We start from the raw sequence: 22,967 nt of genomic DNA, 5'->3' as shown, positions 1-22,967 counted from the left end.
GTCTACTCTCTCCCAATCCACATTAATGGGTGAGGTTTAGAGGACCATTTTAGGTCATGAACAATAACATGATGAAATGGTGAGGAAGTAGAGACAAGATTGTACAGTTCATTTGGATAGGTTGTCCATGTACAACTAAAAGCGAAAAGGGGGTTAAGATACGTTTTCTTTGCCACCATCGCCTATGTGGTTCAGGTACAGCACCCTGGAGCCAATGTAAATTGTTAATAACATTATATAAATGAATCTAGGGTTGTTAATAACATTATATAAATGAATCAAACTGAATTGGATATATGAAGGAAACACATGGCGACCATCATTTTGTGGCAAGTGTTTTGCGTCACAGTAAAGATATACAACACCTGTGCACACAAATGAGCACACAATCCTCTCAATCAAATTAAAAGTTCTCTAGACCAAATTTTAACTGCCCTCAATCCTGTATGTCTTCACAATAGTTCCTTTCAAGAACCCAGACTATGGTTTAAAACTTCTGTAAATCCTCTGGACTGTTTCCTGTCATTTAAATCCCTTATAAAACAGCATTTTTGGTGATTTATATGTGTAATAACAAATTTTGACAATATCCCCAATACCGGTGTACAAAGTGACTAAGTGGAACCAAAGCAGCTTTGACTACTGCCCGCCAGCCCGTCACATACACTCTGACACAAACACACACACAACCCAACAAAACACACTCCCATCCTTGTGCCGCAGTTCATCTTACTTGAAAAACAAACTTCAAGATCCTAGAGTTGGCAACAAACCCTGCTGCGACACAGACCAAAAGCTCAGACACTGGTTGTCATGGAAATGTAAAGCTCTGTTTGGGGGGAGGTGGTTGTGTGAGTGTATGTGTGTGTGTGAGTGCGTGTGTGTCAGGGGGGAGGTCTCTCTTATTTGAATAAGATAAACAGCCATAAAAGATTGAATGGGTGTTCGCTTTTTCAGAACTGCCAGGATCTTACTGGGGAGTCCCTCACAAACACTCTTTAGCTAAGGCGCCTTCAGAGGCACCAAGTAACTGGTATGGGCCCCCCACATGGAACCAGGCCCTGGTCAAAGATTAGGTCCAGTAAGTCTGGCCTTTTAGCTCATACGGGTTTCAGCTGAGAAGGCTGAAGTAAGCTGAATCAAGAATGGAGCTCATTAAAACCTAACATGTACATTTAAGCATTTAAACTCAGCCCGTTGTTTACCATTTTGATTACTGAAGTAAGAATCTTTTTCAGGAGAGAATCTTTCACATATTTACAGGAGCTAGGCATATTAAAACCATTTTAAGTTTTAGGAAGACCTTTACTGTGGAGAAAAGGTTGAGCTTAAGACGTCATTGGTGACAGTAACTCTACCCCCATTCTTCTTTTGCATGTGGGTCCCACACAAATCAATCAAGCTCTTATAGAACCTTTACAGCTTCACATGGCGTCGGGCATTTTTGCGGTTAGGTTAGGTTCCCATGGTAATGCCGAGGGCCAATTGTATCCCTTTTGACCCAACTTGGGTACTTTTCATGGAGCCTAAAGCGGTGAGGCACTTAAATGCATGGCGGAGGTATTCATAGTGAGATGAAAAACGACATGAAAAGGCCAAAGACACCGCTTCCAGGCAGAGTTACAACCCGGTTCATTCGGGGCTTGGCTGTCGTACGCCCAGGAAGGTCAAAGACCACCGGATGACAAGAAACCTCAGCACCAACAAACTGAGAGCATGAAGTGCGTTCATGTGCGTGAGCGACTTTAAATGCCGTCTTATCGGTATACATTGTATCTGTTTTTGCATGGCTCGAATCGCCGATGCTCTTATCCTGCGCTCACAACAGAAACACCAATAAGTGAACAATGATTATCCTGTTTTCAGTACTGTTTTCAACTCCGTAGCCTTGTCATCATTTGATCTGAGATCAGAGCAAGTGTAATGACTGCCGCTTGTTTGGCAGTGCTGTAAATCGATAGCAGAAGTGTTCTGGAAAACGAAAAGTTTTTAATCACCACGAGCTGAAGCAACGCCAAGCGCTGACTCATTTCACACCGTTTCTATGCCACTGGCAAGCGCGGGCTAATGGTGAAACCGATGCCTCTGCAACCCAGCTGGGCTGTGCTGTGCAGAGGGTTTACCACCCTTGGTAAACACTGCAGCTCAGCAGCAAAGACGATAAGGCTGAATTTCTTGTGACAGTTTCCCCACACATCCTAAATGCCGACTAGGTCTTCACTCTTTTTCTGCTCAACACCTAAAAACGATCCCCGAAGCATACGAGAAGGGCTCCGATACGGGATCCGACAGACGCTGTTTATCAACAGCTTAGCTATATAACAGGTGCTAGTTCACCCTGATATTATAGGGACTTGTTTGAAATCTAAGGATATTATGACGCCTCCAATTCACGAAAATTCAGTAGAAGAGACAGGTGCGTTCTTGTCTCGAAAACCTATGCAAAATAGCAATTCATATTAATTTAAAAGCGTTCGTTGCAATGGGATGTGTTACTCACCATGAGTACATTTCAGCCAAGCACATAGAATTCCGTATGCCACTCCTTATGTCAGATTGCAGTGATTCCTTAGCCTTTGGGGGAAAAGACAGGTCTGTATCAGCCACGGGCTACAGCAGGAGGATTCTCCACTCGCTCACTCACACACACTCACTCACTCTCACACACACATTCTGTACGAACTACTCCTATGGTCTCGGGGATCACCGCCGAACCAAACCTCAGGATAGCACGCGCGTGCGCACAGCATTTACGAAGGTTTCAGGTGTAAGCGCCTCCACCCCGTCACGCGCCGAGGGGACTGAGAGCACTTGCTGTTCTAGACTGCATAACATAATGTCTGTGAAAGGTTCCAGTTTCTTAATTCTAAGCTTAAGTCTGAACCCCAACGTTTGCCAGTATACTGCTTAATTGGTAAACCCAGATAAACAAAGTTTGAGAAACACGACTCCTTGTGCGTGTGGTCAGCAGATAACAGGATAAGCTGTCACTCCCTTTCTTCTGGCACTGGTGCCAGTACCCTGAAGGTGCCCCACACCAACCATTGATCTATGGGGCTATATAGGCTCTCTACAGGTCCGGGGAAGAGGACATAAAGAAGGTCAAAGCCCATAGGTAGGACTTATTACCACAGTTTTGCCACTATATGGTTTATACTTCTAATCAGGAACATTTTAATGGAATGGAAATGGCAACATTATTTTTGTTCTGTACCACTAGAAAAACTATTAGGAGACAGCTTGACACAAGAGAAAACATCCTGAAAACATTACTGGCCACTCAACATTTAGTTTGTCAGTAACAGTAAGAAAAAAACCTCCATTGACACTGTGAACTCGAATAATATGGATCTCTATCCAGTTTGGCTGTTAGTTTCAGGCCTGGAACTTACATTTTGTTTTCCAAACAGCACAAACGTATCTAGAAATTCAATTGTCTTTGCTCCAATACATTTTGCAGGACGGGAGCTGATATCTGTTTCCACAATAGCCAGCACACTGTTCAGATTATCTAGCTGTTGCAAAAGATGCTTCGTCATGACTGAGACACAGGGACACGACAGGGACACGATTGTCTCTGGGTCCTGATGTTTACTATAATGACCATAGCTACAACAGACTTAGAAGACAAAAAATACCTATGCAATGCAACAACTTAAACAAAGAAGTCAAATGGAAGTGGAATTTCACACTGATTGTGGAGAACATATTTTTATATTTGAGGCCCACTCATGAGACATGTGTTCAGTTAACTATGCTCAAAACGTACACCTAGACAAGATCTTACATATCCTGGCGGTTCTCTCCAATACTGCTGTCCACAGAACCAATGAGAAAACTATGGCACCCAATTTGACTTTTTTGTAACAGCTTTGCCCTTATTTTCCAAAACATCTTGCATGTATTTTCAAAGAAAGCGTACCTTAACATTACGACAAAAAGAGAAGAAAATTCTAGACGGCAAATTGTTCGGTAATTGCCCTTCTTTTGTTTAGCTTTTAACTGTTGCCAAGTAAACAACCATAATATGCCTCTGTAAGCTATTACATGCAGGTGATGTTCCCGTGAGGTCATGACTAAAATGATTCATTCAGTGAGCTCAGTTCATGATTCATACTCAATATGAACAAGGAATATGCTTCTTTATGTAAAGCAAAGGTGCACCATCCTTAAACTAAGCTTCTTTATGAAAGTGGGGTGTTGAAAAAAACAAAACCTCATTGGTAGTCCTAATGCTTTTAATTGTATCACATTGTAACAGATATAAACATGATATGGAACATACTGCATGCATTTATTTAATTCTCCCACATTCATTGTATGTGCATCTGCACATGGACAGATAGACAGAGATCCTTTTTACTATAACCGTGTATGGATATAATTCAAAAAGTAAACAATTGTATTTTCATTGCACATTCCATCATAGTTTGGTGCTTATTTGAGGTAAGACAAAAAAACGCAACAACTGGAATGTGTACATTACCGAAAAAGTGAGTTGTTCATATGATATGCACATTATCAACAATTTTGGGTAACAGGTACTCTTATAGGCACCAGCACGTTTGACATATTACTGTTAAGACGCATAAGGCACAAAGCAGAGGGTACATCAGTCCTCTGGATGTAAGTTACATATTGTCTGTATTGGAATTTATACTAATATATGTTTGAAATGTCTATAATACCTTTCAACTGTAGTATTTACAATGTACATATAAAACTCCCTGGAAACATACACAATCATCTTAACAATATACATTATTTGAGGGGCAGGGATAACATGAATGATACTGATACAAATACACAGTTTAAGGCTCTCTTCGATTTTTACCAGAGAAGTCTTGTGACCACACTGAAACATTCCAGAAGAAAAGAAAACCTCCCCACCAGTTTGAATCCTTGCATTTACACTGTAACAGTGAGACCATTTCCTATGGCTACTGCTAATAAATAGGCCTGAAAAGCAGCGAGCACCTGGAATGAACCCTTAAGGTCCCATCTGAAAGGTTTTAATGCACAAGGTGATCTCAACACTGTAGTATACACTTCCCTGTGCTCAATTTGGGTTAAGCAGCTTCTTTGATCCCTGGTACATAAGACATCTAACATCATATTCCGCAGCTACTTTGGCAAGAAATACAATAGCTGTCACAATGTGCTTACACATGTGTGTCAGGTGGCCAAAGAACTACTTTAATCTCTTCAAAATAATAACAGTCAAGTTACTGGCCCCTTACACACATACATGATCTCATAAAGGCTACTGTATTACAGTCCCATTTGGATAAGAATATTAAGTTACAAAAGATAAAGCCCTCAACAGATCTTCTCACAACACTTTGGTCTTAACGGTTCCACTCATCTTCCCCACTCATCTTGGTTGACATTTGTGTATGTATGGAAAAGAGTGTGAGTGTGTGTGTGTGTGTGTGTGTGTGTGTGTGTGTGTGTGTGTGTGTGTGTGTGTGTGTGTGTGTGTGTGTGTGTTAGCGAGTCACCCAAGCTTTAGTCCACAACTGAAAGAGTAAATGCGCGTAGAGAGTGGATAGAGTGGACTTGACAAATGGAGGGTGAAGGCAAGATGGAGGGATACGTTGGGTGTTTAACAGTCCTCCAGCCAGGACTGCAGGCCTGTGTCGGGCATCCTGAGCCTGCTGTTGAACTGCTGCAGCGTGTGGTGCAGCTTCTGCTGGTTGCCGGCGTAGTACGCTGCCACCGCACTGTGCAGCAGGATGAGCTGCTTCTGCAGGACCTTCACCTACAGCCACACACAACGAGGCGTGAGGACATACACACATTGGGGAAGAGGAACGGACGTTAAATAAATAAAACCATGGAAGGTATCAGCACAGTGGAGGGTCGACTCTGATATGCAAATACATGCAATGCTTGTAAAATAAGCACCAGTTGAGATCAGGTGTACCTTATTAGGCCTAATGAGGACTAATCTGTGTGCTTCTTGGGCACATAACTGGTCTGTGGGAGCCAGAATTCTTGCTGTTTGGTAAAGGTTCAAATACATATTTTCCGCGACGAATTCAAATAATTTCATAACTGTTATAAAATGCAGTTTTCTGGATGTTTCTGTTGATATTCCGTCTGTCACTGTTAAAATAGACCTACCATTACAATTATAGATCACACATTTCTTTGCAAGTGGCCAAACCTGCGAAATCGGCAGGGGGTCTAATACTTATTTTCCCCACCGTATATAATTTTCCAATAATAAGAAAAGGACATCAAACACACTCTGCACTACAGAAAATCACTCAGACTTTTGAGGCCAGTCCCTCACCCTGTTCTCTTCCAGCAGTTTGAGTTTGATGGTCAAGTCGTCTCTCATCCTCTCATACTTCTGCCTGTGCTGCTGGTAGAGGGCCTGGGCCAGCTCGATCTTGGGCAGGGTGATGGCATCCCGCGGACCCATGTTGAGTTCCTCCAGGTCCGTGCGGTACGCATCATACTCAATCCTAACAGGACCAGCCACATGCCAAAGTCAAAGTTGGGTCAAATGCCTAATGCTGCATCACATAGAGGTGTGTATGTGTGTGTCTTTGCAATTGCAATTACATTACATTTAATAATTTAGCAGATGCTTTTGTCCAAAGCGACGTACAAGGGAGAGAACAGTCAAGCTAAGAGCAATAAAAAACCTGGTGTAACAATAAATACTACTTTCCATAAGAAAAAGAGAAACCACATAGAAAAGAAAAAGAAGTGCAGAAATGTAACTGCTGTAAGCAGGCTTTTAGCTAGGATTTTTTGAGGAGGGGTCCATTTTGTAATTGAACCTAACGCGGCGAAGCCCCGGTGACCCAGCAAAACTAGGGGGGTCTGGGGGCATGCTCCCCCATAAGATTTTTTTTTTTAAATAACCTTTTAAATAGTGTCCTCTAGTGGGTTTAAGGAAGATAAATTAACAAATTTAGATTTATTATATGGCATAAACATATTGAAGACATCCGCTGAGATTTTGTTTTGGATATGTGTGAAGCAGGAGCACCCTGACCTGGGAGAGAAAGCTTAGGAGCAGCTATACCCTTTGCCTCCACATATTTATGTGAGGCCTCCTTCTCTGCAATGACTGTGATCAAAACAAAGCAGAGAAACAGACTGTGCCTGGAGAAGAGCCTAATCACAGCAGTTGCCTCCTTTTTTTTTGAAAATAACCTTTTAAATAGTGTCCTCTAGTGGGTTTTAGGAAGACAAATTAACAAATGTAGATTTAAAATATGGCACAAAAATAAACATATTGAAGACATCTGCTGAGATAGGTGCTAATTATAGTTAATGTCAGATATCCTCTGTTCAATTTTCAAACTCCCTCACTATATGACTTTTTTTGCTCGAGCAATATTCCATGACAAATGATACGATGCCAACGTGATCGTTTCAGAGTACTTCGTACATTAAAAAAAAAAAAAAAGCCGAGTCTGTTTCTCTGACTGACGTTTCAATTCAAAGTATGTACCTTGTGCTTGCACAGCTGTGCCTTTAGGAACTCCTGGGCTATGTTAGCATTGTGTGTGGAGAGAAGGCGCTGTCAGGCGCTCCAAGTTTGAGGCTTTAAAATGCGACAGTTCAGGCAAGAACGTGCGGTGTTTATCTTCATATTTTCGTTTAGCTTTACGCTTTGCTGGATCCATGGCATTCTTTCAGTAGCTACTGCTAGTCTGGCTAGTAAGTCTGCGACTTGGTGCACACATTAGAATGTTTCATGTTTGGAACATTAACGTTACTTGAAGACATCTCTCAAGATCGCGTGATGACACAATATACATGAATAAATACCCCATTCAAATCGGACAGCCTTTTGTCTGTATTTCGTGCAAAATATGCATTTTAGATGTTTATTTTACAATATGAAAATTCTGTACACCAAGAGAAAAGTCAGTGAGCAGCACTCGCGCTGGAGCCGAGCCACATGTCAGCCGGCAAAGAGCTGCATGCGGCTCGCCACCCCTAATAGCGGTAAACTGTTGTTTTACGTGTTACAACGTGATTACGCTCATTAACGTTTGAACAATGTTGAGAGTTATTGTGAACACGTTTTAAAAAAGTTTGACTGAGTGAAAAAAGGGACGAAAAACTTAAGGCGTCTGTAGGGCGTCTGCCTAAAAGTACTGCGACCAATTTCTTATTATTTTAGAACAGTGCGTCCAAAAGACGCACGGACGCATGCCTAGCTAAAAGCCTGGCTGTAAGTTAAGCACTAGTCAAGGTGCCATTATGTGAAAATACACAAAATTAGTGTCATATACTACCACTTCAAATCTATAAGAGGTGTGTGGGTTACTACGAGTGTCTCATCAGTTGATTGTGCATAATTTGATTTGTTAAAGGTTTGCCTGTGGCTTCTGGAGTATGCACATGTATAGTATACAGTACCTGGCATTCTCATACAGTTTGACAGTGACCATGGTGTCCTCAATAGTCTGGTTGACCAGAGTGTTCATGCCGGCAGTGAAGGAGTTCATGGATCTCAGTAACGCCTCTCCATTTTTGGACAGAAATCTTTGGGTGTCTGCGTTGAAACCAAATTCCTCCTAAAAGGAGAAATTGAGAATAATAAACATGATTATTAAAACAATCAATTACCCAGGGTCTATCAAAACAGAAACAGACACGTGGACGACCTAAATGAAGCTACTTGAATGTTCTCAACCGTCTTTAATGAAAGCTCACGTGTAACTCGGGAGTCTTGATGCTGAGGTCTGCGAATACATCCGCCAGAAGCTTTTGCGTGTGCGAGACCTGGGCAGTCTGTGAGGCAAGAGTTTGCGCCAGCTTAGTGACGTTGTCGTAACGATTGCGCAGGTCTATAAGCTTCTCAATGCGGGCCTCCAGATCCAGATCCACTGTGCGAGAGCCACGACCCAGCCGCTCTGCCAACATCTGCCTAGTACACTATGGAGGGAGAGAGTGAGAGAGAGAGAGAGAGAGAGAGAGAGAGAGAGGTAAATATAAAGACATGACAAGAAAAACTCAAAGAGAAAAGAGGAGAATAGCAGAGAGGATGAAAGAGGACAGAAAAGAGGGAAAGACAGAGAAAGAAGAGCACAAATAAAAGGCGGAGAGGAAGAGAGAGGGGAGAAAGAATGTATGGTTTTATAATTAATTCATATTAATATTATTATGAAATCTGCAGAGTCAAGAAAACTGTACGTGGAAAAAATGAAGGAGTGAGTGAGGGGCTGGAGGGATAGTAGAGGAAAAAAGATAAAGAGACAGAAAAAACAAAGAGGGGTGAGAGAGAAGCAGGCAGAGAGAGAGACAGAACAGTGTAAACGATGGTGTGACTGCGGCGATAATGAAGCCAGCTATAATTAGCGTTGGCATTAATGAGACGGAACGCAGGGCTGCTAGAACAGACTGCAGGGGTGTGAGCATCAATCATCACATTCAGATGCTAACGCTCTATGCTAATGTACCTCGCTCTCACACCCACTCCCCTCGTCAGTCTCACTATCTCTCTCTCACACACACACACACACACACACACACACACACACACACACACTTACTTCCAATTCCAATTTCACACACACACCCTCACTCGTAAGTTCACCTCCTCTGCCTATCAAAACAAACTCCCACATATTCACAAACACACATGTTCATTTGGTCCTCAGCCTCTAATATGCAATTAAATTATCCCTTTTTTCAAATGGAAATGACAGATATGAGTCAGCGATGCTGTAGTGTGTATTGTGTCCTCTCAGATTACCCAAACAGAGATTCTCCTACACTAAAACCCTATGCACTTCTCTTCGATTGTGCAAGAAGGAGCACAAGCTTGGGCCAGGGACTCTGCAGATCTATTCACGTCTCGTTCCAACACTCCCTTTCGCACCTTGTAAGTGTTGATGCTCCACTTGCGCACCCGCTCCAGTTTCTCGGCGGTGGGGTTCCGCAGGCCGTCGCTGATGACAACAGGACCGCCGCTGTTGGGAGATGACTGTGCCATGCCTGGACGGGCACCGGCAGCCAAAATTAACATTGGATTCTCAAAAGTATCAAACACGACCAAGTGCACTGATCATTTTTCAACTGTAAACTAACAATATAGAGTTACACAAATATATGTGGTATCTGTGCAGTGAAGTGTCATGGTGGCGTGCGGAAGCACAATGTTACCTTCGTGAAGCTGTGTTACATTAGGCGGTGACGATGAGCTTGGAGTGTGTGTGATGCTTGCAAAGCTTGAATTCATGCCCAACAGATCCTGTGGACACACAGACACATAAAAAACCTTGACGTTATCACATTGATGATAACATGCTGTGAGAGGTGGCTGGCAAGCAAGACGGAGTGTTGAAGAGAAAGAGACTCTCTTCAGGACTCTTTATTCCACTCGCCTCTCAATACAATCCCTGACCCTGTCAATCAACTGCCAGATATCCTATCAGAAGACATCAACATCCGACACAAGAGGCTGAACCTGACAACATGCAAACTCTCTGCTTCAGTATGTGTGTGGGTGAGAGATGCTTTACTGAGTAGGTATAAGTGTATTCTGTGACAGTTTAGACAAAGCAAAAGTCAGTGAGAGAGAGGGAGGGAGAGAGGAAGTGATAGTAAGGAAGCATGTGTGTGTGTGTGTGTGTGTGTGAGAGAGAGAGAGAGGGAGGGAGAGAGAGAAAAAAGTCAGTGAGAGAGAGAGAGAGAGAGGGAGGAAGAGAGCGAAAGTCAGTAAGAGAGAGAGAGGAAGGGAGGGAGAGAGGGAGGGAGTGATAGTAGGGGAGCATGTGTGTGTGTGTGAGAGAGAGAGAGGAAAAAAAAAAAGAGAGAGGCAGAGAGAGAAAGAAAATCAGTGAGAGAGAGAGAGAGATAGAGAGAGAAAGTCAGTGAGAGGCAGTGCTTGTGTGTGTGGTCAGCCATTCTGGCTCCATGTCTCGGGATGTCACGGAGGTCGTCGCGATGATGAGAGGAGACGAAGGGGGCTCCCTGTCACAGAGGATGACTTAATTACTTTAACACAGATGGGCACAAAGGCTGTCAGCGTGGAAGCGGCTCTCAGTGGGCCATGGAGTAATCCCGTCCTACAGGGACTGCCAGCAGACATCAGCGTCACAGGTGCTGCACCTCTCCTCACACATGTTTATGATGTCATAGAGGATTTCATGCTACAGCTGTGAAGCTTGTTCAAGAGCCGCAAGATTAAAGTCGTGGAGGAACCAACAGCCATCACATCCGAGACCCAGAATTAGCGTAACATACGGAGTGGTTCTCTTTTAAAATGCAATACTGAAACATAGTTCTAAAGAATGAAGTCTTCTATTTGGTTTTTCACTGTAATAATATTGCATAAGTCTGGCGCAAAATTACATAAAAATACAACGATATATGCATGTAGACAAATACTTATCTTCATAACACACCATTCCACCATTTCAGTGTGACCCAACACATGTTCGGCATGGAGCTATGGCTTTGTGCCAGAGAAACAGTATAAACACTTTCCCTCTTTCCCATCCAGTGCTGCCTCTGTTTTTCTTCCCCCACTTTTGTGAAACTGTCAGGTTGGGTTCCGGTCCTTGTCTCCTGGGTTTGTCCGGTTCTGAGAAATAAGCCCCACTTTGAAGTCCCATCAGGCCCCTGCCTTCTCTGACACATCTCATTACTTCCCCCAGCATTGGCACAGCCGGCCTCCACCGCACCTCCCAGGGCCAGTGTGCGTCCAACCTAACCCCACCACTGCGTCATCACTCACACACACACACACACACACACACACACACACACACACACACACACACACACACACACACACACACACACACACACTCACTCACTTAGAAACACACACCTGATTTCTTCCTCCAACTCCATCCAAAACACATTGTCAACATTCTTTCTCTTTCAGTCTGTCTCACAGACACACACACACACACACACACACACACACACACACACACACACACACACACACACACACACACCTGGAGGGCATGGGAAGGGAAGAAGTACAGTGAGAAGGGTCAGTGGTCACCAGCTTTACTGTGACCCGCACCCTCCCATTGTTCCTCCCATCTGTGCTGATAATCTCCCACTGGACACATAAGACCCTATAGAAATTATAGCACCTTATTATGGCAAGCTACATTCAATCAATGTAGACAAATACCTACACACCCACACTCCCCCATAGAGTAAATGTGAATGAGCACAACAGGCAAGACACTACACAACACATACACACTGTTTTGACACGTCTCTATATTTCTTGTTGTTCATTATCTGCATCGCAAGTGAAAGAGGGAGTGAGGATGTGATGGGGGAGGAAGTCTATATAAATCAATGTATGTAGTTCAAAGGTCAATGACATCATCGTGCAGCACCCTTTGGATACTTAAAGAATCATTTTGCTGAGGCACACAATGACTTCCTTATCAGTCCATCCATACTGATCACATGCTAGTTAGGGTTTGGCTATATGAATGTTTAATTATTACATAAGGAAGTGACATCACAAGGGATTTAAAAGAGAATAAAAAGGGTGGTTTTAGTACAATAGTTACAACTGTCTGCCAGTTCCCCAAACTTAAGTGTAAAAAAGAATTGCAACATTAAATTCTTAGTTTTCTACCTTGAAATAGATGGGGACTCACCCTTTGGAACATGCCTTGATGATCTCCATCTTTCCCATTGGTGGAGAGGGAGGAGTCGGTAGGCATGGGCCTTTGGGCTTCATCCATACTTTTGAGCCCTCAAAGGGAAACGTGCTGTAAAAAGCATGAATGCTCATTATAAATAACAATTTGTCTTTCAACATACAATGTTATAAGTGTGACCAACGACACATACATAACAAAGAACACAAGGAAAGAATAGCCATTTTCTAGGCTACTACTTGGCTGACAATGATGGAAACACTTAGGCTACATTCACCTTTTCTAAACTTCCACCCTCGATTCAAAAAACCTATTACAACAAGAAGGCTATATTTATTATGCAGACTGGCATGGCTAGCACAGCCTTACAATATCTCAAGTGTGAATCATCAAGGTGTGACTTTAAGGTCAACCACACAGTCACCTACATATTGACTGCTCACTGTTTACCATGAGGACAGATCCATGGTAATCTAGTGGACACTGTTGGTTCAAGGGCTGATAGAGCATTGACACGGTGGAGCCGATCAACCTGTTTGAAAAGAAGGCGGGACAGCTTGTTCCGACACCCGCGTTCCAAGTTTGTCAGTGGTGTATTGTGTAGAATGACATGCAGTAGGTAAACTAAAATAACATCGCTAGTTTATTTATAGCAAACAGACTACCGGTATACTAATAGACAGTAAAACATAAAGTGTTTAGGGAGAACAAATTAAATCTACGCACATCTTGTATCCGGAGGTTGTTGAAAATAGGCTACTGTTCGGAATATTCACTAGTCACAAGTCTGAGCTATTAGGTTGTTTTTATATTTGCAGAAGACACGATATAGCCTAATCGGAACTAGGAACAAATTGACAGCAGCCATTTGATTCCTAATCCAGGAGATAAAGTAGTAGGATAACCTTTCAAAGACGCATTCGTCAGGGCGACGGAGGGCTTTTGCTGCCCTCGTATGGCCATATACTATCACACCATTCAGCAAGAACAAATCCTACAGCCTATTCTTGTTGAAAAGGTGGGTGACACGTAGCTACCTGAAATATGTTATTCGTTGTTTGACACAAGCTTGCCTAAAACAGGTAAAAATGCCAAATTACTGGTATAGGCTACCCTAAAATACCGACAATGACAAAAAGCAGGCCATTTCTAAAATTACAAATGTCGAAAGACTCTGAGTTTTGTTTTCGCACTTTGGATTACTAAACTAGCTAGGACTCTTGTAGGGCTGTAGTCAAATTAGAACTTGTTGCCCAACATATTTCCTTAATTAAGGCATATTAGGTCACGTTTAAGTGTAAGGCTACATTAGCAATGTCTATGAATGGCAACTGGAGTTAAAACTAAACAACGCCCGACGTTGCTTCGGTTTTACCTTTTGCTCAAAGCCAAAGGGGTCCTCTTGAAATCTTTGGTTGAAATGCAATCGAATCGAATAGAATGTATAATAAAAAAAATTATGGGCACCTAAAGTTGGTTTAGTATGATGTTACAGAAACGCCCTGAATGCCTCGCAACTTCAGTGCAAACTAGCCTACACAGGGCAAACTTTCTTCCAAAACCGGAAGAGAGTGGAGCATTCAATGCACTGTCTGGCCCATTCAGAATTGTGACGAATTAGAACGCTGACTGCATTGCAGAATAGGCAGATTCCTTTCTAATCAAAGACAATCCAGCGAGATGTTTAACTCGCAGCTGTCCGTGTCTGCAAATGTCATACTACAAGACAATGTTTCAGTTATCACCAATTTATTGGGATTCATCCACCTGAAAAACAACTAAGGCCTGACAATCAGTTTACAAGGGTTACAATATACTGACAGGGATATGAACTCAATGCAGAGTTCTCTAACATTGATGACAATGAGAGAGGTTCACATACTTTTGTCAGGTTACATAGGCTACTCTACCTGCAGTTACAGTCAGGACCGAACTAGGCTTGGGGATTAGGGTTTGAACATGTAGCCTACCCAAGGTTTGAACTATAGCACTTGAGCCAAAGAGGCACCTTTTCCCAATTTCTCCCTCGATCTTCATTTTCTACATTGAAAGTTGTCCGAGAAAGAAAGGTGATTTGTTAAGACAATTAGTTGTTATTCAATATATTCTAACCCCGAGCATGCCTGCCATAAATTCTACATCTTTTAAAAAGTTATGTTAATTATTTGTGACAATGTTCTGTTAACACTGAAAAATATCTGTCAAATCAACAATCGACTACTAGATTACGGCACGCAAAACGACTTTTATTTTGACAGCTTTTTAGCGTCATGGGCTTTACACGGAAGTCAGGGGTTCGTTTGTAGTTGTCTGACGTCGGCTGCTGGAGTTTTGTTGCACGCAGTTGCAGAAGGTCACGGCTGAACAGTGGTATTAATTTGCTCTGAAAAGTCAAAATGAGTCGATTTGCTAGTATAATAAGAAAGACGTTTGGGGTGATGAAAGAGCTCGTGGGAACAGATCATCTTGGTAATAAATATTATATGATACCAGAACAGAAGACATGGACAGGTGAGTTATACAAACAGGCTTAGCTCACCGCTAGCGGACTGACTGACAGACACATTTGGAAGAGTTGTACTGTTGACAAACAGACATTAACACTTCACATATAATAGCAAAGGAGGGCCACATGTACACTCGCCTTATGCATTACTTGCATTACTTAGTACGCCATTCGCCTGCTACTCATGTTTTTGAAACGTAACGTCTGTTTTTCAAGATTAGGGTCATTGGGGGAGGGCTGGAGTTTCGTGATGCGTCATATATGTGCTACACATAAGACACCTGTTTGCAAACTAATGTCTCTGCTGCTAATACCTGAGAGGTTAATCTGTCTGCAAGTCGCCCTTCACGGCACTGCTGAGTAACGTTATTGACTATATTATGAATTCAAAGGAATAAACTGTGACCACAGGTTGTAGAGTAGAATAGCACATGTACAACACGTTTGCAGCGTCCATACTCGATTCTGTAAACTTAAGAACAATACATAAGACAAATACAAATAAAGTAACTAACAACACCATGTAGATGAATATTTTAATCCTTGTACCCTGAGGTTATTGATTGCACCGATATTGAACTCAGTACCCAGACAGTAACAAAAAGGCAAAGAGTGGATGCCTGTGTATCTGGTTAGCTTATTGGTGGCATAGTGCAGTGGCAGACAATTATGGGGAATACTTAACTGATACAGGACAGAAATGGCTCTGGGGGGAAAGCTATTTCTCAGTCTGGAGGTGCTGGCGAAGATGGCCTCTGCCAGATGGAAGGAGTTCAAACAGACGGTGGCATTGGTGTGTGGAGCCCTTATGGATGCTGACAGCCTTTTTGAGACAGTATGTGCTGTAGATGTCCTCTAGGGCTGGGAGCTGTACCCCAATGGTGGTCTGTGCACTGGATACGACCTCCTGAAGAGCTTTCCTATCAGCTGCTGTTCAGTTGATGTACCGCACAGAGAAGCAGCACAGTAAGATGCTCTCTGCGGTGCAGCTGTAGAAGAGCACCATCAGCTGTGGGAAGCAAACCAACTTTCTTTAGCGTCCTCAGGGAAAACCAACCATCGTTTTGTTTTCTTGACCAGTCCAGTGGTGTTAGTGGACCATGTGGGGTCCTCCAGTGATGAGTGTATTGAAAGCAGAGCTGTAGTCCATGAATAACATCCTCACGTATTTGCCTTACTCTCCATGTAAGTCAGGACAGTGTGGAGGGCCAGAGATATGCGTCCAGTGAGGCAGGGATGGTGGCTTTTATGTGGGAAAGGGTCAGTCTTTCAAGGCACTTCATTATTATTGGTGTGAGGGCAACTGGACGGTAGTTGTTCAGATTGTTGCTGTAGCCTATGTTTTCTTTGGCACTAACTATATCATAGCTGCTTTCAGGAAATTGGTGACCGTTCCCAGAGAAAGGATGAAAATTCTTGTAAATCCCTCAGCCAGTTGTTCGGCACAGTCCTTAAGTGCCCGTCCTGGAACTCTGTCAGGGCCTGCAGCTTTGCGTGGACTGACAGAATGTGCTGTACATCAGTGTGAGAACCTGATCATCCTCTCTGTTCATCCTGCAAGAATCCCTGTAGCAGGTAGCAGATTGTTGCTGATTTCAAAGTGAGCAAAGAAGGTGTTGAGCTTGTTGGACAGTGTGACAATATTGAGGGTGAAGACAGGGTCGCTCCTGTAGCTCTAATGAAAAATAAATGTCAATTGCAGTGACTACCTATGTGCTTATGCTGCTTACGTAGCTCTCATCTTGACTGGGCTGCTAAACCATATCAGCAGGGTGCGATTTGCCGGGGGGGATGGGGGGGATTTACCCCCCCTCTGGTTTTTACATCCCCACCTCAGCTGGATGAATTTCATACATGGGGGGGATAACCCTCAATTATTAAAAAAAACAATGAAAAAGGTTGTGACAGCGTTTTCTTACACTTGCTTACATCGCTGGCACAAACGTTCACCTTACACTAACTGTCGGCATTCTCAGAATTCGCTGACTTTGCTCATTTCCGTGTATAGGCTACTGTACAATGAATATGAAAATATTTGTTCACTGAATTAGCGAGTTCTGTCCAAAACAGTTGCGTTTCAGTTTCGGTTTCAGTATTTCAACGTGAATGAGAGGGAGCACAATAACTGAGCGTCTAGCAGCGATTATCATATCATAGACATATATATGATGCATGTATGAAGAGAATTAGGCCTATGTATTGCTTGGTTTTTTTTTTCATGATAAAAAAAACATCCCCCCCTCTGGTTTTTGGACAAATCGCACCCTGCATATCAGCCATGTGGGAAATGGAAATGGAACTATGTTTATGGCAGAGATAGTGAAACACACACATTATCTCTGCATTTTACCCATCCAGGGTAGTGATACACACAGTGAAGCACACAGTGAAGCACACTAACCCGGAGCAGTGAGCTGTCTTTGGCGGCGCCCGGGGAGCAGTGATTGGGGTTAGGTGCCTTGCTCAAGGGCACTTCAGCCGTGGATGTGGGCATGGGAGAGCAGTGGTCTACCACTTCCCCCGTCCACATTTTTCCTACTGGTCGAGGTTGAACCGGCCACCCTACGTTTCCAGCCTCAAACCCTAACCAGTAGGCCACGGCTGCACCCCATGTGGGGTCACAATCATGAAAGAAAAGAAAAAAAACTCATGAAAAATTCCAAAATGTTCCAAATGCAAGGAACAGTATATATATATTTTGTTTCTAAAATATATAATATTAACCAATAAATTGCCATAAGTGCTTGATGTAGAAAATATGATACAAAAAAGTGCCCCTTATGTACAAGACAAGTATTTTGTCAGAAGATCCAATGAACACTTGGAAAATTTGAAACATTGGATGTGCCAGTCTTTACAGGGTTAAATTACACATATGAATATATTTTATTCTTTCTTTTTATGTATTTTTTAATACTTTTTTAATTTCCTAGTTTCCCTTAATTCTTGTTCATTCTCTCACTTCATGTGGCGGTTATATTACATACCATTATGCTGTAAGTCTAGTTAACATACTACGTTTCTGTTTTTCAGGAAGAGTCGTACGGGCAAAGAAAATGGTGGTCGCCATCAACCCTAACGAATTTGAGTATACAGAGGGAAGCATACCCTCAGAATGGGATGGTAATGTCTGACCTTACTTTTAAAGGGGTGAAAGGGAGGATTCAGTGTGTGTTGCTGTCCCTGTGTCAACACCCTATTCTCAATATTGACTGCACATGTAGATGATCTGACATAAGTTATGTTGAACAGTTTCACTCAGTGATTCTCATCTTCTCTCCCCCAGCATGGATTCGTGGCCGTCGAAAGCAGCCCCCCACCATTGAGGTATGCTATTTACTTTCCTAAAGTTAATTCACTATGAGAATGGTTCACAAAGGGAATGCAGATTTGCAATTTTATTATTCCTAGAAACATGGTTGTTTTTGTATTGCTTGAATCACTTCAACCTGTTACATTCTATGACAATCCCTTTTCTGAGTTTTATTTGTTGTCATTGAAGGTGGATGAGATAAATTACTTGAAATCAAAGGAATCATCTTGTATTTCTTCACATAAGTGTGGAACTACTTAATCTATAAATATTTGTAAGTCCGGTGAAATATGCTTCCTCATCATTCCTCTAAAATGTTTCAAAAATAAATCACCTACCCTTCCGATGTCATTGCATTCTTTGCTTAAGCAATTTGTGGTTATATATTTTTTCACTTTGTGGTTATATATTTCACTAGGCAGCAAGTTCAGGTTACAGACCTTTCTCTCCTGTTTTTGTCTCTGGCTATATGCAGGAGCTTCTGAAGAACGAGCGCTACAGAAAAGAGATCAAAGTGAAGGCTCGGGAGGTGGAAGAGAGGGACTTGGCCTTGCAGGCAAAGGAGTACGAGGAAGGACTTATAGCTAGCCCCACACAGACCCTGGCTACAGGCCATGCGGCCGCCACCCCATTTGGCAAACCAGAAGTCAGCGAAGACCCTGTGAGCTCTGGTGGCTCGTTCCAGCCAGGGTCCTGGGCACCCTCAGAACCCAAAAAATAAACCTTTGGCTTACAGGTACTAGTTACACAAGTGTTTATGGACATTTACCTTAGAGGGTGATGAGGTGCAACCAGGATGGGTTGATTGCTGCAGAGTTCTCTGCCAACAGGCAGAGGTGGGACAGTGGCAGTATTTGGGGAGCTAATCCAGATGGACGTACTGTGGGTTTAAAGTGCAGGTCCTGGTGTCGACACGATTATTAGTTACTCCAAACACTTTGATACTGTTTTAAGGAGCTTCACTTTGAAGCTGCTGCTGTGGTTTCATTACCTCTGTGTGCTCTGGAGAGTGGGGTAACTCAGGGACAAAACTAGTGCTAAATTAAATGCTATGAATGTTCCAGGAATGTTTGAAAGATCCTCAGTGAAACTGGGTTTATATTTTATCCCCCAATCATTTCCCTTCCATCAAACTGAATACTTCTGAAATGCATGCGTGGTGGTTTCAGTGTAGCCCATTTCAAACATTCAAATATCTAAGTTATGATTCACTGTACTGGTTTTGTCAAATAAAATGGAAATGTAACTCTGGTCTTCCTCTCAATACATCAGCTCAAGGTAATAAGTGACCTCCTCTGTGACGAGATTGAAGAGCAAGCTGTAAAAATGCAGTTATCCTTCCCAGTATGATGAAAAGCTAGATAAGCTGAAATCTACCCTTGTGAAATCAATTTAATTTTGGGACTACTACTGAACTCTTTATTTCACCATTATACTTTGAGTACTCAGAATTAGAAAAATATTTCCTTGTTTAGGTTGGACATGTGTGGGTACTCTAAGTGAACAGGAATGACTTTCCCATGGGTAAATAAATACAATCAAAAAATTAAAACGTTATTTAAAAAAATAATAATTAAATACTTTAAGAAACCTCATATATCCTATGAGAAAGATTAATCATTAAACAGTCAGTACAACAGATGCTATCACACGTCACTTTTAAAAACAGGCTTTTAAATTATTTATTAGTGGAAAAAAATCATTTCAGCAATAGTTTAATAAATGGAATGCCATAAAAACGTTGCAGTAACGGTTACTCGGGCCAAGGCTTGTGCCACCCTGTGAGACGATTATAAACAAATCTTGCCGACAAGTCCCAAAGCACGAACCCTCGTGCTCTGCACCGTGACGGCGGCAAGGCCTCCCAAGAAACCCTTCATTGGTCCTCCACCTCCAAGGGAGGGCTACACAGAAGAGCAGGGTGGGACGCGACGCGACGTGACAGTAGGCTGATTCCACTGCATCTCATCCCTTGGCACGCTCAGTCTTTCTTCACCCTCTTGGCTTTGGCAATGTTCTCCTGTCGCCTCTGCTTCTTTTTCTGCTCTCGGTCCCTGACCTCGATCATCTTGGCGAGCTTCCACGACAACAAGGCGCTGGCTATGAAGAGGGGGGTCAAGGCGAGGATGACTGTAGTGAGGAAGCCGTAAGGGTCTTTGGCCGCCCACTCAACCACATATTCCGCCCAGGCTCGAAGATCAATCATCCTTTTGACAAAATGATCTTCCAATTAACCGTTGCAACCCCGTGGAAAAGCGTAGCAGTGTGGTACTGTTTAGAAGTCAAGAAAAACACAACTTAGCAATACAGCCTGCCATGGAAAAATGCAGCTTAGTAAAGACATGCCATACTTGACTTCATATGACCTAACTTTAGACATTTACATTAGTTACAGTAGAGGGGTTATGCTTATGCTGACAAGTAGTAGCCAACTTGTTGATGGTGAATTATGAGTGCCCGATCAATAGAATTCCTTCTGTCATATAACAGAATATTCAACACAATGTGTAACGTCACTATAGCTACTGTATAATAACGCCAAAATAACCACACAGAATACTCAACACAATGTATAACGGTACCTTCCTATATATACTAGATAAACCACCACAAAAAGCACTATGACTTTACATTATCCATGTTCTTATAACATGGATCGTAGACCATTCCTTAACGATGGAAATATGTTCACAATGCAATGCGACAGATGACATCTGCAGTAAAAACTTCGGTTTGGGTGACAACGTCGGCAGGGCTATGTGATGGCTAGCAATACTAGCCAGTTTAACTGCCGACAAAGTCTCCATCAAACGTTTAGCTAACACAATATATCGCGTGTTAAGCACTATATACTCATAACAATTAAACACTACGAATATCTAGTTTTTAAAAGTACGAACGTGTCCTAAAATGTAGATATACCAGATTGAACTAAGGAAAATCACCTGACGTTAACCAAATCGCTTTCCTGCCACCCGTACGCGGAAGAGAGTGGTAAATAACTTCCCTTTCGTTTTTTTTTTTTTTTTTTCTCAGACAGGATTGAAGGATAATGGAAAACATCGTTCCATTGTTGCACTGTCGCCGTCTAGTGTTGTGGAGTATACATCCAATCCAGCTATTCTACACGGATCGTCCTTCTCTCGTTGAGTTGCGCCTTATTAGTTTCTTCCAGTCTCCAGTTTGAGACAGAACCTTTAAAGAAATATGTGATTCAAACATCTCTCTGGTATATGACACAAGAAATCATGAATACAATTTAGCACAGATATGTTGAAAGGCCGCTAGGGCTTGACTATGCTTTTGTAATAATATATTTTTGCCACTTTTTGGCTTTATAAGTTTTCCCCGCTAATTCAATTATTCTATAGCAAAAATAAATGATAATGGTCGAGCTGTGGAATTGTTTCTCTTTCCATTTAAGTGTGTACATGCATGTCTCAATTGCGATTCCTCTGAGGTTATAGCCTATCTAATTATTTAAAACCATTAAAAGGTTTAAATGCTCGCACATTTTAATTTGATGACAAAAATGCATTCTGCACAAAACTTTGTCATGCTTGTAAATTAGGCTATTAAAAAGACTGTAGACGATAGCCTTGTTGTTTTCATATTCACTGGCTAGTTTACAACTGACGTGCAAAGGCCTCATTTACTTTTATCTCCCCTTGTGATTTCAGGCGATGTCTTTTTATGTCAGTGTCTTCCTCAAGTCTGTTATAAAATAGCCTAATCCGTTCATGTCTAGAACAGGTGTGAGTGGTCATTCATAAACTCGTAGCACGTATAGCCATTCAAAGGTAAATAATCAGATTGATTTGAGCCCATTAAGTGTTTTGGGATTTTTGTAAACTTGCTTATCATTCTATCGGGTTATTCTGTAGGCCTACAACAATGTCATGTTCGTTTGTATCTGTGCTACAACAGTAAAACTTTGTTTCCCCAAACCTTTAGATATCAACAGGCTTGAAAGAACGTTATCTACCAGATTCTCTTTTATCTGAAGACCATCTGCCATCTTCTCTATCTGGATCTCTCTATCATACATTTTTCCTATGAGGACTGTTATGTTGCCTTGTCCCTGGGTACTTTGTGAGTACTGTAATCATTATGAAAATTCACTTAAAACAGAAGCATTTAAACACAGTTTAAACCACTAGAAACATGTCAAGCACTGTAATGAATGTGCTATGATGCTTGATATGACAAAATGGGCTATTTGTTTTGGGTGTGTCTGCATTAAAGCTTGGGGATGAGCCAGTGGGAGAGAGTAAAATGAGGACTTTGGCTAGTGCCCTTTGTCCATCATGTTTTTAAGAGGTTGTCTGCAGTTTACAATCCGACTGTCAAGGTTCCACGCTTCTTCAGGTCAAGTGACGTGTATCTATTCTGGGTTTGTTTTAACCATGCATGAAGCTGGACACTGGATGCAAAAGGTGATTTGAGAGTCAGAGGGGGTTGATTAGTCAATAACAAAGGGCACCAACTAGACAAAGGATTCTGAAAGTATGAGTAAACAGGCACAAATATG

The 22,967-nt window shown here is 42.2% G+C and overlaps 3 protein-coding genes across 3 annotated transcripts; 1 reads left to right on the top strand and 2 right to left on the bottom strand.

Annotated features, from left to right (window-relative positions):
- Positions 1-4,294: 4,294 nt before the first annotated feature.
- On the bottom strand, positions 4,295-14,125 carry LOC308365014 (arfaptin-1-like). Its single transcript, XM_080838328.1, has 8 exons — positions 13,993-14,125; positions 12,615-12,728; positions 10,141-10,228; positions 9,857-9,972; positions 8,689-8,910; positions 8,392-8,549; positions 6,299-6,473; positions 4,295-5,761 (listed from the first exon to the last, which is right to left on the bottom strand). The coding sequence occupies exons 2-8, from the start codon at positions 12,699-12,701 to the stop codon at positions 5,606-5,608; spliced, it is 1,002 nt and encodes a 333-aa protein (XP_080694454.1). The 5' UTR covers positions 12,702-12,728; positions 13,993-14,125; the 3' UTR covers positions 4,295-5,605.
- An 808-nt stretch (positions 14,126-14,933) lies between these two features.
- ndufaf2 (NADH:ubiquinone oxidoreductase complex assembly factor 2) lies at positions 14,934-19,682 on the top strand. The gene is made up of 4 exons (XM_080838878.1): positions 14,934-15,128; positions 18,157-18,246; positions 18,410-18,450; positions 18,912-19,682. Exons 1-4 carry the CDS (start codon positions 15,014-15,016, stop codon positions 19,155-19,157), a joined length of 492 nt encoding a protein of 163 aa, XP_080695004.1. The 5' UTR covers positions 14,934-15,013; the 3' UTR covers positions 19,158-19,682.
- A 430-nt stretch (positions 19,683-20,112) lies between these two features.
- Positions 20,113-21,417, bottom strand: smim15 (small integral membrane protein 15). The gene is made up of 2 exons (XM_080838767.1): positions 21,382-21,417; positions 20,113-20,707 (listed from the first exon to the last, which is right to left on the bottom strand). Exon 2 carries the CDS (start codon positions 20,640-20,642, stop codon positions 20,418-20,420), a length of 225 nt encoding a protein of 74 aa, XP_080694893.1. The 5' UTR covers positions 20,643-20,707; positions 21,382-21,417; the 3' UTR covers positions 20,113-20,417.
- Positions 21,418-22,967: the final 1,550 nt, after the last annotated feature.

The sequence above is a fragment of the Sprattus sprattus genome (genome assembly GCF_963457725.1).
Source record: "Sprattus sprattus genome assembly, chromosome: 5".
Classification (NCBI taxonomy): Eukaryota; Metazoa; Chordata; class Actinopteri; order Clupeiformes; family Clupeidae; genus Sprattus; species Sprattus sprattus.
Note: the sequence above shows the minus strand (reverse complement) of the source record. Positions and strands in the feature narration are given on the sequence as shown.

Excerpts from the sequence above, each read along its gene's own strand:
- LOC308365014 (XM_080838328.1), bottom strand. The coding sequence starts at position 12,701 with ATGGATGAAGCCCAAAGGCCCATGCCTACCGACTCCTCCCTCTCCACC. Across the intron at positions 8,911-9,856 it reads GGAGCATCAACACTTACAAG|TGTACTAGGCAGATGTTGGC; the intron begins GTGCGAAAGGGA and ends CTCCCTCCATAG. Across the intron at positions 8,550-8,688 it reads TCAAGACTCCCGAGTTACAC|GAGGAATTTGGTTTCAACGC; the intron begins GTGAGCTTTCAT and ends TTCTCCTTTTAG.
- ndufaf2 (XM_080838878.1), top strand. The coding sequence starts at position 15,014 with ATGAGTCGATTTGCTAGTATAATAAGAAAGACGTTTGGGGTGATGAAA. Across the intron at positions 18,247-18,409 it reads CATACCCTCAGAATGGGATG|CATGGATTCGTGGCCGTCGA; the intron begins GTAATGTCTGAC and ends TCTCTCCCCCAG. Across the intron at positions 18,451-18,911 it reads AGCAGCCCCCCACCATTGAG|GAGCTTCTGAAGAACGAGCG; the intron begins GTATGCTATTTA and ends GGCTATATGCAG.
- smim15 (XM_080838767.1), bottom strand. The coding sequence starts at position 20,642 with ATGATTGATCTTCGAGCCTGGGCGGAATATGTGGTTGAGTGGGCGGCC.